General features: G+C 42.5%; 1 protein-coding gene across 2 annotated transcripts in view; it reads right to left on the reverse strand.

Moving 5' to 3' along the window:
- LOC100558967 (leucine-rich repeat and fibronectin type III domain-containing protein 1) overlaps positions 1-15,952 on the reverse strand; it is a 157,415-nt gene that overhangs the window by 75,296 nt on the left and 66,167 nt on the right. The window contains exon 1 of one of the 2 annotated variants that reach the window (XM_062962902.1): positions 7,150-7,981. The exons of the other annotated variant lie outside the window; for it this stretch is intronic. Coding sequence (XP_062818972.1) covers positions 7,150-7,322 — 173 coding nt within the window. The 5' untranslated portion in view covers positions 7,323-7,981. Of the gene's footprint in view, positions 1-7,149; positions 7,982-15,952 lie in introns of those variants that run through there. 2 annotated transcript variants of the gene reach the window in all.

Here is a 15,952-nt window from a genome sequence, read left to right on the forward strand (position 1 = left end):
AAGTGTTTAGGGCTGTGTGTTTCATCATCATTATTATTATTATTATTATTATTATTATTATTATTATTTATTGTATGACACAGCAAACAAGATAGATATGCTGGATTTCATATCACAGAATCACAAGTCAAACAGTTCCCAAGTGTTTAGGGCTGTGTGTTTCATCATCATCATTATTATTATTATTATTATTATTATTTATTGTATGACACAGCAAACAAGATAGATATGCTGGATTTCATATCACAGAATCACAAGTCAAACACTTCCCAAGTGTTTAGGGCTGTGTGTTTCATCATCATTATTATTATTATTATTATTATTATTATTATTATTATTTATTGCATGACACAGCAAACAAGATAGATATGCTGGATTTCATATCACAGAATCACAAGTCAAACACTTCCCAAGTGTTTAGGGCTGTGTGTTTCATCATCATCATCATCATTATTATTATTATTATTATTATTATTATTATTATTATTATTATTATTATTATTATTATTTTATTGTATGACACAGCAAACAAGATAGATATGCTGGATTTCATATCACAGAATCACAAGTCAAACACTTCCCAAGTGTTTAGGGCTGTGTGTTTCATCATCATCATCATCATCATCATCATCATCATCATCATTATTATTATTATTATTATTATTATTATTATTATTATTATTATTATTATCATTGAGGCTTAATGGCCATCTGCCAGGGGTGCTTTGCTTGTGCTTTCAGTGAACAAAACATTTTGTTTTTTCACTTCAAAATAAGCTATGCGCTGTGTACATAAGAATTCATTCATAGTTTGTTTTTGTTTTTAAACTATAGTCCGGCCTCCAACGGGCTGAAGGACCGTGAACTGACCCCCTGTTTAAAAGGTTTGGAGACCCCTGTTCTTGGGTATAATATGATGCAGGTAAAGCTGGGTTAAATGGTCTGGAATAGGAAGGGTTTCAAGTGTGTTCAGATGATATGACTTCAAATCAAGACACCAATTTTGAGCCGAAGCCAGATGGCCATCTGTCTAAAGTGCTTTGATTGGGTATTCATATAACACTATGTTACACAATTTCTGTTCCTGTGTTATAAATGTCATCCCCTAAATGGTTCTATTATGGAAACATGGGAAAAGTTTACGAAACTGCAAAAACTGCTTCCTGCAGCACATTTTGCTCTAGTTTTTCAAAGACTATCTCATCAAGTCTCAACCAATTCAACCTAGTTTGGGGCAGTTACAAAAACTACAAAGTTTCTCCAGTAGAACAACTACAGTAGAGTCTCACTAATCCAAGCCTCGCTTATCCAAGCCTCTGAATTATCCAAGCTACTTTTGTAGTCAATGTTTTCAATATATCGTGATATTTTGGTGCTAAATTCATAAATACAGTAATTACTACATAGCATTACTGTGTAATGAACTACTTTTTCTGTCAAATTTGTTGTATAACATGATGTTTTGGTGCTTCATTTGTAAAATCATAACCTAATTTGATGTTTAATAGGCTTTTCCTTAATCCCTCCTTATTATCCAAGATGTTCGCTTATCCAAGCTTCTGCCGGCCCGTTTAGCTTGGATAAGTGAGACTCTACTGTATTTTCAAAGTAAGTAAAACACAATTAAACAGGAAATAATATTTTCAAATCAGGAACAGGACATCTTTCATATTCTGTTACATAGCGTATTACTTTTATTACATATACAATAGAGTCTCGCTTATCCAACGTAAACGGGCCGGCAGAACGTTGGATAAGCGAATATGTTGGATAATAAGGAGGGATTAAGGAAAAGCTTATTAAACATCAAATTAGGTTATGATTTTACAAATTAAGCACCAAAACATCATGTTATACAACAAATTTGACAGAAAAAGTAGTTCAATACACACTAATGCTATGTAGTAATTACTGCATTTACAAATTTAGCACCAAAATATCACAATGTATTGAAAACATTGACTACAAAAATGTGTTGGATAATCCAGAATATTGGATAAACGAGTGTTGGATAAGTGAGACTCTACTGCACAGTAATTACTACATAACGTTACCATGTATTGAACTGCTTTTTTCTATTGATTTGTTGTAAAACATGATGTTTTGGTGCTTAATTGGTAAAATCATAGCATAATTTGACGTTTAATAGGCATTTCCTTAATCCCTCCTTATTATCCAACATTTTCGCTTATCCAACATTTTGTCGGCCGGTTTATGTTGGATAAGTGAGACTCTACTGTATTTTTGTTACATCGTGTTATTATATATAGTAAGGCTGTTTGACACTATGTTGACAGTTTGACTCAAAATGTGCCAATTGTGTATTTATATGTATACTTTTATCAATGTTTAATGTATTCAATTTCGGCCTAGAACAAAACAACAAAACTACACATCCCAGAAACACTAAACTTGGCAGCACAACCCCTCATCCATGCCTCTATGTTCATACAACAAAAAGAAAAGAAAAATAAAGTCCTAATTAGAGGGAGATGAATAATTGTTTTTATCCAATTGCTGCCAGTTAAAAGGCTAAGCTCTGCCCACTTGGTCTCCTAGCAACCCACTCAGCCCAGGGGACAGGCAGAGTTAGGCCTCACTTAGGCCTCTTCCACACTACCTATAAAATACAGATTATCTGATTTTAACTGGATTATATGGCAGTGTAAACTCAAGGCCCTTCCACATAGCTATATAACCCATTTATATAGCTTTATCCTTTATCCTTTACCTTAACTACCACCAATTCCTCAATACTTTTATTTCCCATACCACCATACAACGCGTGGCCGGGCACAGCTAGTATTAAATATAATATTACTAATAATATTACAGTATAGTGGTACAGTTCAATATAGTAATATATAATGCTAATATTGTGCTATGCTAATAATATAATATATTGTATGTACATATAATTTGTAAGCCACTCTGAGTCCCCTTTGCGGTGAGAAGGGTGTGATACAAATGTAGTAAATTAATGCAGTAAATAAATAAATAATAAATAAATACATTTTAGACTTAGGCTCGCCCAAAGTCTGAAATGACTTGAAGGCACACAACAACAACAACAACAACGACAACGACAACGACAATCCTAATTAACTTGACTATCTCATTGGCCAGAAGCAGGAGCAGACTTCCCATTGAAATCCTGATAAATGTATGTTGGTTACAATTGTTTTTATTTTTAAATATTGCATTGTTCTTTCGTTGTTCTTGTTGTTGTTGTTTTTGCACTACAAATAAGACATGTGCGGTGAGAAGGGTGTGATACAAATGTAGTAAATTAATGCAGTAAATAAATAAATAATAAATAAATACATTTTAGACTTAGGCTCGCCCAAAGTCTGAAATGACTTGAAGGCACACAACAACAACAACAACGACAACGACAACGACAATCCTAATTAACTTGACTATCTCATTGGCCAGAAGCAGGACCACACTTCCCATTGAAATCCTGATAAATGTATGTTGGTTACAATTGTTTTTATTTTTAAATATTGCATTGTTCTTTCGTTGTTCTTGTTGTTGTTGTTTTTGCACTACAAATAAGACATGTGCGGTGAGAAGGGTGTGATACAAATGTAGTAAATTAATGCAGTAAATAAATAAATAATAAATAAATACATTTTAGACTTAGGCTCGCCCAAAGTCTGAAATGACTTGAAGGCACACAACAACAACAACAACAACAACAACGACAACGACAACGACAATCCTAATTAACTTGACTATCTCATTGGCCAGAAGCAGGAGCAGACTTCCCATTGATATCCTGATAAATGTATGTTGGTTACAATTGTTTTTATTTTTAAATATTGCATTGTTCTTTCGTTGTTCTTGTTGTTGTTGTTTTTGCACTACAAATAAGACATGTGCAGTGTGCATCTGAATTTTTTTTTTTCAAATGATAATCCGGCCCCTCAACAGTCTGAAGGATTGTGGACCGACCCTCAGCTTAAAAAGTTTGAGGACCCCTGGCCTAGGGCCTTCTCTGCTAAACTACAACTCCCAGGAATCCATTGCATTGAGCTATGGCAGTTAAAGTGGGCTCAAACTGCATTTATTCTGCAGGATAGTTTGACTTTGTTGCAGCATTGCAAGCTCTTTCACCTTCTCTGCCAAAGAGTGCAAACGACATCTCCCAGGATTCCATAGCATCGAGCTATAGTGGCTAAAATAATATCGAGCTGCATTAATTGGGCAATGTAGATGCACGTTGCACCTTCTTCACCTTCAGCCAGGATTTGTATATGTCAATCTGCGGCTCCCTGCCTCCTATCCATCTGTCATACTGGAGCCACTGCTATCTCACTGCCTGCAGGACGAGCGGCTGCTGTGTGCGCGCATTTGTATGTACATGCGCATGCCTTTCTGGCAGAAGACGCTGGCTTGCGTGCCGAGTTGCCAAGAGGCTAGATAGGGGACCTGTCACTCTGCGCTTGGCTTCTCGGAGGGACTCGGGGCCACCCGCTGTGTCCACTCCAGCGGAGATTTATAGGCCGCACGGATCCATTGTTGGAGACAAAAATAAGGTCTTTGAGCCAAGGATAGGCCTCATGTCAGGCTTGACTTTGCTGACCAGCAACGGCTGATCACAGAATTATAGAGTTGGATGAGACCTCATGGGCCATCCAGTCCAACCCCATTCTGCCTAGAAGCATGAAAATTGCATTCAAAGCACCCCCGACAGATGGCCATCCAGCCTCTGCTTCAAAGCCTCCAAAGAAGGTGCCTCCACCATACATCCGCTCCAGATTTTAGTCTGACTCCTAGAGTTGGAAGGAACCCAAGGGCCATTTAATTCATTCTTAGCCCCTATGCGTCTATGTGACTGCCTGTCTATTTATATATTTATTTACTTACTACACTAGAGTCTCACTTATCCAACATAAACGGGCCGGCAGAATGTTGAATAAGCGAATATGTTGGATAATAAAGAGGCATTAAGGAAAAGCCTATTAAACATCAAATTAGGTTATGATTTTACAAATGAAGCACCAAAACATCATGTTAGACAACAAATTTGGCAGAAAAAATAGTTCAATACGCAGTAATGCTATGTACCGTGTTTACCCGAAAATAAGACAGTGTCTTATATTAATTTTTTATCCCAAAAATGCTCTAGGTCTTATTTTCAGGGGATGTCTTATTTTTCCATGAAGAAGAATTCACATTTATTGTTGAACAAAAAAATGAACATTTATTATATATTGTACAGTAGTTGTCATCACAAACCAGCATAACCAGACAAATCCTATCAATAATTTCTTGTTACTACCATTATTTCCATGTACAACACTCAATGGTATGTACATTTACTAATCCTGCATGCAATTCAGCAAAACCTCTATTAGGTCTTATTTTCTGGGGATGTCTTATTTTAGGGGAAACAGGGGAGTAATTACTGTATTTACGAATTTATCACGATATATTGAAAACATTGACTACAAAAATGTGTTGGATAATCCAGAACGTTGGATAAGTGAGACTCTACTGTATATTGCACTATACCACTATACTGCAATATTATTAAGAATATTACATTTAATATATAATATATAATTAATATTATTATATTGTATTATTATTAGTATTATATTGCATTACATTATTATATTATTATTATGTGCCCCTGATGGCGCAGTGTGTTAAAGCGCTGAGCTGCTGAACTTGCGGACCAAAAGGTGCCAGGTTCAAATCCCAGGAGCGGAATGAGCGCCCGCTGTTAGCTCCAGCTCCTGCCAACCTAGCAGTTCGAAAATATGCCAATGTGAGTAGATCAATAGGTACGGCTCCAGCGGGAAGGTAAGGGCGCTCCATGCAGTCATGCTAATGGCCACATGACCTTGGAGGTGTCTCTGGACAACGCCGGCTCTTTGGCTTAGAAATGGAGATAAGCACCAACCCTCAGAGTTGGACATGACTGGACTTAATGTCAGGGGAAACCTTTACCTTTACCTATTAATATATTATACTAGCTGTGCCCAGCCACGCGTTGCTGTGGCGAAGTATGGTGGTATGGGAAATAAAGTATTGAGGAATTGGTGGTAGTTAAGGTCAAGGGTAAAGGTTTTCCCCAGACAATAAGTCCATTAGTCCATTAGAAATGGGTTATATAGCTGTGTGGAAGGGCCTTGAGTCTACACTGGCATATAATCCAGTGCAAATTAGATAATCTGTATCTTATAGGCAGTGTGGAAGAGGCCTAAGTGAGGCCTAACTCTGCCTGTCCCCTGGGCTGAGTGGGTTGCTAGGAGACCAAGTGGGGGGAGCTTAGCTTTCTAACTGGCAGCAATTGGATAAAAACAATTATTCCTCTCCCTCTAATTAGGACGTTATTTTTCTTTTCTTTTTGTTATATGAACGTAGAGGCATGGATGAGGGGTTGTGCTGCCAAGTTTAGTGTTTCTGGGATGTGTAGTTTTGTTGTTTTGTCCTAGGCCGAAATTTCATTACCCTTTTATATATATAAAGATAATCCTAAGGTTGGAAGGCACTCCAAGGGCCATCTAGTCCAATCCCCTGTATGTGTGTGTGTATTTATATCCATCTATACATATATCATAGAATCCTAAGGTTGGAAGGGACTCCAAGGGCCATCTAGTCCAACCCCTCTGTATGCATGTATATGTGCATGTGTGCATCTATCTATCTATCTATCTATCTATCTATCTATGTAGCATAAACTCCTGAAGGGACCCCAAGGACCATTCAGTCTGACTTCATGCCAGACAGGAATGCACAATCCAATCTCCCCCAACAGATGGCCATGCAGCCTCCAGAGGAAGGAGCTATCCAAGGTGATATGGGTGCATCTACGTTGAAGAACGTGATTGACTTTGATGCCACTTTAACTGCCATGGCACAGTACTATGAGACCCTGGGAGTGGTTGTTTGGTGAGGCACCACTTTTATTCGGCAGAGAAGGCCAAAGGCTTTCCGAAGCAATAACTCCCAGGATACAATCTGACTGAGCCATGGCAGTGCAAGTGGTATCAAGTTGCATTAATTCGACAGTGTGTAGATGCACCCTTGGCATGCCCAGAAAGCATCTCCGGGCGCTACCTATGACCCAAAGGCAAGCCATGCCAATCTGATACCTCCCATCCTCCATAGACGAATTGTGCATTCTGCCCATACCTCCCTGCTGTGCCTCTCCATGGCTGAGCGGCCTCTCCAGCCTTGTTTATCCTGCCAAGCCATCCGGGAGGGAGCATCACCGCCATCCGCTCGGCTCCCCTGTAATTGGTGACACCTCCACGCGTTTCCTCCTCGCCTCGCTTCAGACAAGTTGCCTCCGTTGCCGGGAACATCACCTTTGCATTTCCTCCAGCGAGACCGCCGCTCTCCCCAGCTTTCTTCCTCCATCACAGGACCTTTTCAACCAGCGACAATGACATCCCCGCTTCCTCCAGACTTTTCCCTTCCAAATTACACTTTCAAAAACATCAAGGGAAGCATGAGTTTGGTTTTATCTATGTCTCCCTTACACTCATCTACACTGGAGGATGGCTGAGGTTTGAAGCCGCTTTAATTGCAATGTCTCCTTGCAATGGAATCAAGAGGCGTTTTCTGGATTCTTCCATACTTTCTTATTTATTTCCTTCCTTCCTTCCTTCCTTCCATCTTCTATCCTTCCTTTTCCCTTCCTTCTCTCCTTCCTTCCTTCCTTTATCTCCTTCTCTTCTTCTCTCCTTCCTTCCATCCATCCTCTATACTTCCTTACTTTTCCCTTCCTTCTCTCCTTCCTTCTCTCCTTCCTCCCTCCCTCCCTCCCTTCCTTCTTTCCTCCCTCTCTCCCTCCCTTCCTTCTCTCCTTCCTTCTTTCCTTCCTTCCTTCCTTCCTTCCTTCCTTCCTTCCTTCCTTCCTTCCTTCCTCCCTCTCTCCCTCCCTTCCTTCCTTCCTTCCTTCCTTCCTTCTTTCCTCCCTCCCTTCCTTCTCTCCTTCCTTCTTTCCTTCCTTCCTTCCTTCCTTCTTTCCTCCCTCCACCTCCCTTCCTTCTTTCCTCCCTCTCTCCCTCCCTTCCTCTCCCTTCCTTCCTTCCTTCTTCCTTCCTCCCTCTCCCCTCCCTCTTCCTTCTCTCCTTCTCTCCTTCCTTCCTCCTCCTTCCTTCCTTCCTTCCTTCCTTCCTTCCTTCCTTCCTTCCTTCCTTCCTTCCTTCCTTCCTCCCCTCTCTCCCTCCCTTCCTTCTCTCCTTCTCTCTTCCTTCTCTCCTTCCTTCCTTCCTTCCTTCCATCTTCCATCCATCCTTCCTTCCTTCCTTCCTCCCTCTCTCCCTCCCTTCCTTCTCTCCTTCTTCTTTCCTTCCTTCCTTCCTTCCTTCTATCCTCCCTCTCTCCCTCCCTTCCTTCTCTCCTTCTTCTCTCCTTCCTTCCTTCCTTCCTTCCTTCTCCTCCTTCTTCCTTCCTTCCTTCTTCCTTCCTTCCTTCCCTTCCTTCCTCCCTCTCTCCCTCCCTTCCTTCTCTCCTTCTCTCCTTCCTTCTCTCCTTCCTTCCTTCCTTCCTTCCTTCCATCCATCCTTCCTCCCTCTCTCCCTCCCTTCCTTCTCTCCTTTCTTCTTTCCTTCCTTCCTTCCTTCCTTCTTTCCTCCCTCTCTCCTCCCATCCTTCTCTCCTTCCTTCTCTCCTTCCTTCCTTCCTTCCTTCCTTCCTCCATCCTTCCTTCCTCCCTCTCTCCCTCCCTTCCTTCTCTCCTATCTTCTTTCCTTCCTTCCTTCTTCCATCTTTCCTCCCTCTCTCCCTCCCTTCCTTCTCTCCTTCCTTCTCTCCTTCCTTCCTTCGTTCCATCCTTCCTTCCTTCCTTCCTTCTTTCCTCCCTCCCTCCCTTCCTTCTTTCCTCCCTCTCTCCCTCCCTTCCTTCTCTCCTTCCTTCCTTCCTTCCTTCCTCCCTCTCTCCCTCCCTTCCTTCTCATCCTTCCTTCCTTCCTTCCTTCCCTCTCTCCCTCCCTTCCTTCTCTCCTTCCTTCCTTCCTTCCTTCCTTCCTTCCTCCCTCTCTCCCTCCTTCCTTCTCTCCTTTCTTCTTTCCTTCCTTCCTTCCTTCCTTCTTTCCTCCCTCTCTCCCTCCCTTCCTTCTCTCCTTCCTTCTCTCCTTCCTTCCTTCGTCCTTCCTTCCTTCCTTCCTTCCTTCTTTCCTCCCTCCCTCCCCTTCCTTCTTTCCTCCCTCTCTCCCTCCCTTCCTTCTCTCCTTCCTTCCTTCCTTCCTTCCTCCCTCTCTCCCTCCCTTCCTTCTCTCCTTCCTTCCTTCCTTCCTCCCTCTCTCCCTCCCTTCCTTCTCTCCTTCCTTCCTTCCTTCCTTCCTTCCTTCCTCCCTCTCTCCCTCCCTTCCTTCTCTCCTTTCTTCTTTCCTTCCTTCCTTCCTTCCTTCTTTCCTCCCTCTCTCCCTTCTTCCTTCTCTCCTTCCTTCTCTCCTTCCTTCCTTCGTTCCTTCCTTCCTTCCTTCCTTCCTTCTTTCCTCCCTCCCTCCCTTCCTTCTTTCCTCCCTCTCTCCCTCCCTTCCTTCTCTCCTTCCTTCCTTCCTTCCTTCCTCCCTCTCTCCCTCCCTTCCTTCTCTCCTTCCTTCCTTCCTTCCTCCCTCTCTCCCTCCCTTCCTTCTCTCCTTCCTTCTCTCCTTCCTTCCTTCCTTCCTTCTTTCCTCCCTCTCTCCCTCCCTTCCTTCTCTCCTTCCTTCTCTCCTTCCTTCCTTCCTTCCTTCTTTCCTCCCTCTCTCCCTCCCTTCCTTCTCTCCTTCCTTCTTTCCTCCCTCTTTTCCTCCCTTCCTTCTCTCCTTCCTTCTCTCCTTCCTTCTTTCCTTCCTTCCTTCCTTCCTTCTTTCCTCCCTCTCTCCCTCCCTTCCTTCTCTCCTTCCTTCTCTCCTTCCTTCTTTCCTCCCTCTCTCCCTCCCTTCCTTCTCTCCTTCCTTCTTTCCTTCCTTCCTTCCTTCCTTCCTTCTTTCCTCCCTCTCTCCCTCCCTTCCTTCTCTCCTTCCTTCTTTCCTCCCTCTTTTCCTCCCTTCCTTCTCTCCTTCCTTCTCTCCTTCCTTCTTTCCTTCCTTCCTTCCTTCCTTCCTTCCTTCTTTCCTCCCTCTCTCCCTCCCTTCCTTCTCTCCTTCCTTCTCTCCTTCCTTCTTTCCTCCCTCCCTCCCTCCCTTCCTTCTTTCCTCCCTCACTCCCTCCCTCCCTTCTCTCCTTCCTTCTCTCCTTCCTTCTCTCCTTCCTTCCTTCCTTCCTTCCTTCCTTCTTTCCTCCCTCTCTCCCTCCCTTCCTTCTCTCCTTCCTTCTCTCCTTCCTTCCTTCCTCCCTCCCTCCCTCCCTCCCGCTCTCCCTTCCTTCCTTCCATCCATCCATCCTCTATACTTCCTTACTTTTTCCTTCCTTCTCTCCTTCCTTCCTTCCTTCCTTCCTTCCTTCCTTCCTTCCTTCTTTCCTCCCTCCCTTCCTTTTCTCCATTCCTTCCATCTTCCTTCCTTCTCTCTTTCCTTCCTTTTCTACCTCCTTCTCTCCATCACTCCTTCCTTACCTCCTTCCTTCTCCACCTCCTTCTCTTCTGGTTAAACTACAATTCCCAGGATCCCATAACCTTGAGACATGGCATGATTTGTATAGTGAATCCTGAGTGCTGCAGTATTACATGACCTTTGGCATTCTCCAGCAAGCAGTGCTGGCACCTCATCAAACAACAACACCCCTGGAATCTATAGCAGATAAAGTGGAGTCAAACTGCATTCATTCTACAGTGTAGATGGGCTGTTAGTTGGCTCTCTTGTGGAATAACCTTACAGTCGTCCCCTTCCTGCAAAGCAAGTTTCCCCAAAAGCCAATGATCTTGCAACACAAAACAGACCCCTTAACTCTCGGCACATTATGACTCTCATGCAAAACAAACCCAAAACCCACAAGTCTTTCTGAGCCGAAACATTTGCCAAAACTCTTGGGGAATTGGGCGCAGACATAGTTTTTTTCTCTGCAGCGGGAAGAAATTGCGGAAATTATTCATTCTCCACTTGCAAGGATGGAATAGTCAAATATTTATGCCGCCAAAGCGGGTTATTGTTCAACGCAGGGTTTTCTGACATTCGCTTATTAGAGCCTTTGATAGATAAACCAGCCAAGTTAAAATAAGGAAAGAAGACATTGACATTAATGGGATGGGCTCAGATGCGACAGCATCAACACTCAGGCCAAGGGAGCAACTACACGGTAGAGTTAACACAGTTTGATACTACTTCAACTGCCATGGCTCAGTGCTATGGAATCCTGGGAGTTATAGTTTAACTCGAGTCTCCTCTGTCCAAGATTACTGGGGCCTCCCCAAACTACAACCCCCAGGATCCAATAGCATTGAGCCACCGCAGTTCAAAGGGAGTCAAACTGTAGATGTGTAGATGCTCTCATCATGTACCATATATACTCGAAGATAAGCCGAGTTTTTCAGTCCTTTTTTTGAGCTGAAAAAGTCGACCTCGGCTTATAATGGGGTCAAAGTCAAGCATATCTATCTTGTTTGCTGTGTCATACAATAGTAGTAGTAATAATAATAATAATAATAATAATAATAATAATAATATAATGGAATACAATATTATACTACTAATAATACAATATAATAATACTAATCTATATATATAAAAGGGTAATGAAATTTCGGCCTAGGACAAAACAACAAAACTACACATCCCAGAAACACTAAACTTGGCAGCACAACCCCTCATCCATGCCTCTATGTTCATACAACAAAAAGAAAAGAAAAATAAAGTCCTAATTAGAGGGAGATGAATAATTGTTTTTATCCAATTGCTGCCAGTTGGAAGGCTAAGCTCCGCCCACTTGGTCTCCTAGCAACTCACTCAGCCCAGGGGACAGGCAGAGTTAGGCCTCACTTAGGCCTCTTCCACACTGCCTATAAAATACAGATTATCTTATTTTAACTGGATTATATGGCAGTGTAGACTCAAGGCCCTTCCACACAGCTATAGAACCCATTTATAATGGACTTAATGTAAGGTAAAACCTTTACCCTTGACCTTAACTACCACCAGTTCCTCAACACTTTATTTCTCATACCACCATACTTCGCCACAGGAACGCGTGGCTGGGCACAGCTAGTTATATATTATATATTAAATGTAATATTACTAATAATATTACCATATAATGATATAGTACAATATAGTAATTTAATGCTTATATTGTGCTAAGCTAATAATATATTGTATGTTCATTTGATTTGTAAGCCGCTTTGAGTCCCCTTCGGGCTGAGAAGAGCGGGATATAAATGTAGTAAATAAAATAAAATTAAAATAAATAAATAGTAACGATGTGGCCACAGATCATATTATAGTTCTTGAAGATCACTGGTGGTCCACGGACCATACCTTGGGAACCACTGATCAATAAGCGGATAGGATCGAACAAAGGAAGGAAACGTGGATGGCCAAACTGAATGGGAAAATGTCAGCCCTAGTGCGACGAAAAAGGCAAACTCTGTGTTGGCAATCATTAGGAACAGACTCCGAAGCCAACTTGTCGATATCGGAACGGCTTGTCACAAATGGAAAAATCTATGGGGCGAACGGGCGTGTAAACACGACAAACAAGTCCGGTTATTGAGAAGGGATATTAGAGAGCTGTCGGGGGAAAAAGGTCAGAATAATCACAGAAAAGGCTGAGAGACGGTCCCTTGTGAGTCAAAAGTAGCCACAACGCCAAGAGTGTTTCCGTGCAGCAGAGTTAGAGCAGTCTGGCATCATTTTATCTGCCATGCAGCCAACTGCCATGAATCATGGGATTTGTAGTCTGGCAAAACACCAGAGATCTTTGCCAGAGAATGTGTACACAGCTCACAAAAATACAGATCCCACAATGTCAATTAAAGTTGCATTGAACTGCTGTAGCTCTGATGGGAAGAAACACAACGGTGATGGGGTCATAAAGCCCTAGATTTGGAGCCCCATGGGACATGCAGTCCAACTCTTTGCTCAATGAGGATTGCACACGGAGTCCTGGAATCCTGGAGCAGGAAGGTGCCTCATAGGACATAGAGTCCAATGGAGATTGCACATGAAGTTCTAGAATCGCAATGCAAAGGTGCCTCATGGGACATAGAGTCCAATGGAGACTGTGTTAATGTAGGATTTGTGTATTGGTAGTGTTTAAATGAAATTTGTGTCTTGTCTGTATTGCATACTGATTGCATCATCCAGAGTGTAACATAGTCTGGAAAGAGTTAATTACTAAGAAGCTGTGATGTCCTTGATGTGTGGCTGGAACCGGGGAGTGTCCAGACACAAGTGTGTGTGCATTGCTGATTGCATCAGATCTGATCTGTTCTGTTCTGAGTCGAGTTCTGTCTGCCTAGAGTGAGAGTCCTGTGTTTGTCTTTTGTCTGCAAGCCTGTTTGTCTTGATTATTACTGCTTACTAGGCATGTCCGATCGATGAAAAAAAATGTTTCAATTCTCGTTTCTAAAGTATTTCCGATTTTTTCACCCAAAAATTTCGGATATTTCTGAAAATTCGTAATGATTCTAAATGTTTCTAAATTGGCGGACGCGCATGCGCAATCACCAAAAAAAAAAAAAGGAACCGGGGGGGGGGGGGCTTTTACAGGGCTCTCCCGCCCTCATTTCTTGAGCTATCCTCATCAACCCTAGCCCCCACCTTTGCATCCATCGTGGAAGCTTCTGATTGGCCTGGGAGCGGCAGCCATGTTAGGCTGCGCTAAGCTCCCATTCTAGGTAGGTTGCAGAAACAAAACATTTTTTAAAATATTTTTAAAAATATATTTAAAAAATTTTAGGGGGGAAAAAAATTAACGAAACATTAAGAGACAATTAGAGAATGGGCCAACAATGGTTCGAATTACATTGCTGGTTGCGCTGTGAGACAATGTCTCGGAATGCGTATCAAAAAGCGAGAATAATCCGAAATAATTCCGATATACGATTCAAAACGATTTTTTTGGACATGTCTACTGCTTACAGTAAAACTTTGTATATAGTTTTACCAACGTCTCTGATGTCTCTTCATTCTGCGTTCCACTAATTCCATCTAACTACTGCTGCACTGCAAATTACTCTTACATTTGGTTATGGGCCCAGGATCCCAGTATTTATACTTATTTACAACATTTCTACCCCGCCCTTCTCACCCGAGGGGACTCAGGGCGGCTTACAACAACCCGCAAAATTCAATGCCAGTACCTAGACTGGACCTGATTCTGGAGTTTGGAGTGGAGAGAAAGTTGGAGCTGCGAGTGTGACCAGAGACGGACCTGCCGTTCTGGTGAGCCTGCTTTGGTGTGTCTTCGGCACACGGCGCCCTAGAATCCTGGAGTGGTAAGGTGCCTCATGGGACATAAAGTCCAATGGAAACTGCACAGAGTCCTAGAATCTTGGAGTGAAAAGATGTCTCATGGGACATAGAGTCCAACCCATTGCTGAGTGCTAAACTGCACACAGTCCTAGAATGCTAGAGTGGGAAGGTGCCTCATGGGAGGTATAGTCCAACCCTTTGCTCAATGGAGATTGCACATGGAGCCCCAGAATCCTAGATTGAGAAGGTGCCTCATGGAATATAGAGTCCAGCCCATTGCTCAATGGTAAAGTGCAGACAGTCCCAGAATGCTACAGCAGAAAAGTGCCTCATGGGACATAGAGTCCAATGGAGACTGCAAATGGAGTCCTGGGATCCTGGAATGTGAAGCTGCCTCATGGGACATAGAGTCCAATGGAGACTGAAAATGGAGTCCTGGAATCCTGGAATGTGAAGGTGCCTCATGGGACATAGAGTCCAATGGAGACTGCAAATGGAGTCCTAGAATCCTGGAATGTGAAGGTGCCTCATGGGACATAGAGTCCAACCTCTTGTTCAATGGAGATTGTACACAGAGCCCTACAATCCTAAAGTGGGAAGGTGCCTCATAGGACATAGAGTCCAACCCCTACTTAATTCCATTAAAGTTAAAGCGTTCTCCAGCAGGGAGCTGTCCAGCATTTTTGGGGAGACATGCAAAGACATTGCATCTCTCCCTACAGCCTGAATGAGCAAAATACTACAGATCATCCATATCAAAAGAGTTTGGGAAAGTTCTTATTTTGGACTGCAGTTCCCATAATCCCTTACTGCAGATCAAATTCTCAGTTTCCTTGCCTCCTCTCGGGGATTCTGGGGGATGTAGTCCATAGAGGGAATCCTGCCATATTCTCTTTTTCCCGATTTGGTTCCCACTGCGCTCAGCAACGAAGCAAAGAGAAGCGCTGGAATTATCGCAGTGGGAGGCCAGTGGCGAGGAAGCATTGGAAATATTCCTCCCATCCTCTGAAAAAAAATGGATCTCATTACGGGAGTTAGAGGGATTAAAGGGGATTAAAGGCAACTGGTTGGGCGGGGACCGGAAAAAAAAGAGGAGAGGAGGACATGGCCACCGAAAGGGAACGTCTCTTTCCTGTACTTGGAGACGAAGACTTAGAGATGGGACACTGAGAGGTGATCTAGTCTAACCCACTCCGGGAAGGCAATAGGGTTCACTTCTTTTATATATATATATATATTTTATTTATTTTATTTATTTTATTGGTATCTCGGCTTATACTGGAGTCAATGTTTTCCCAGTTTTTTGGGGGTAAAATTAGGTGCCTCGGCTTATATTCAGGTCGGCTTATACTCAAGTATATACGGTAATTTTAATTGGTATCTCGGCTTATACTGGAGTCAATGTTTTCCCAGTTTTTTGGGGGTAAAATTAGGTGCCTCGGCTTATATTCAGGTCGGCTTATACTCAAGTATATACGGTAATTTTAATTGGTATCTCGGCTTATACTGGAGTCAATGTTTTCCCAGTTTTTTGGGGGTAAAATTAGGTGCCTCGGCTTATATTCAGGTCGGCTTATACTCAAGCATATACGGTAATTTTAATTGGTATCTTGGCTTATACTGGAGTCAATGTTTTCCCAGTTTTTTGGGGGTAA

This window comes from Anolis carolinensis, unplaced genomic scaffold, assembly GCF_035594765.1.
Source record: "Anolis carolinensis isolate JA03-04 unplaced genomic scaffold, rAnoCar3.1.pri scaffold_10, whole genome shotgun sequence".
NCBI classification, from domain to species: domain Eukaryota; kingdom Metazoa; phylum Chordata; class Lepidosauria; order Squamata; family Dactyloidae; genus Anolis; species Anolis carolinensis.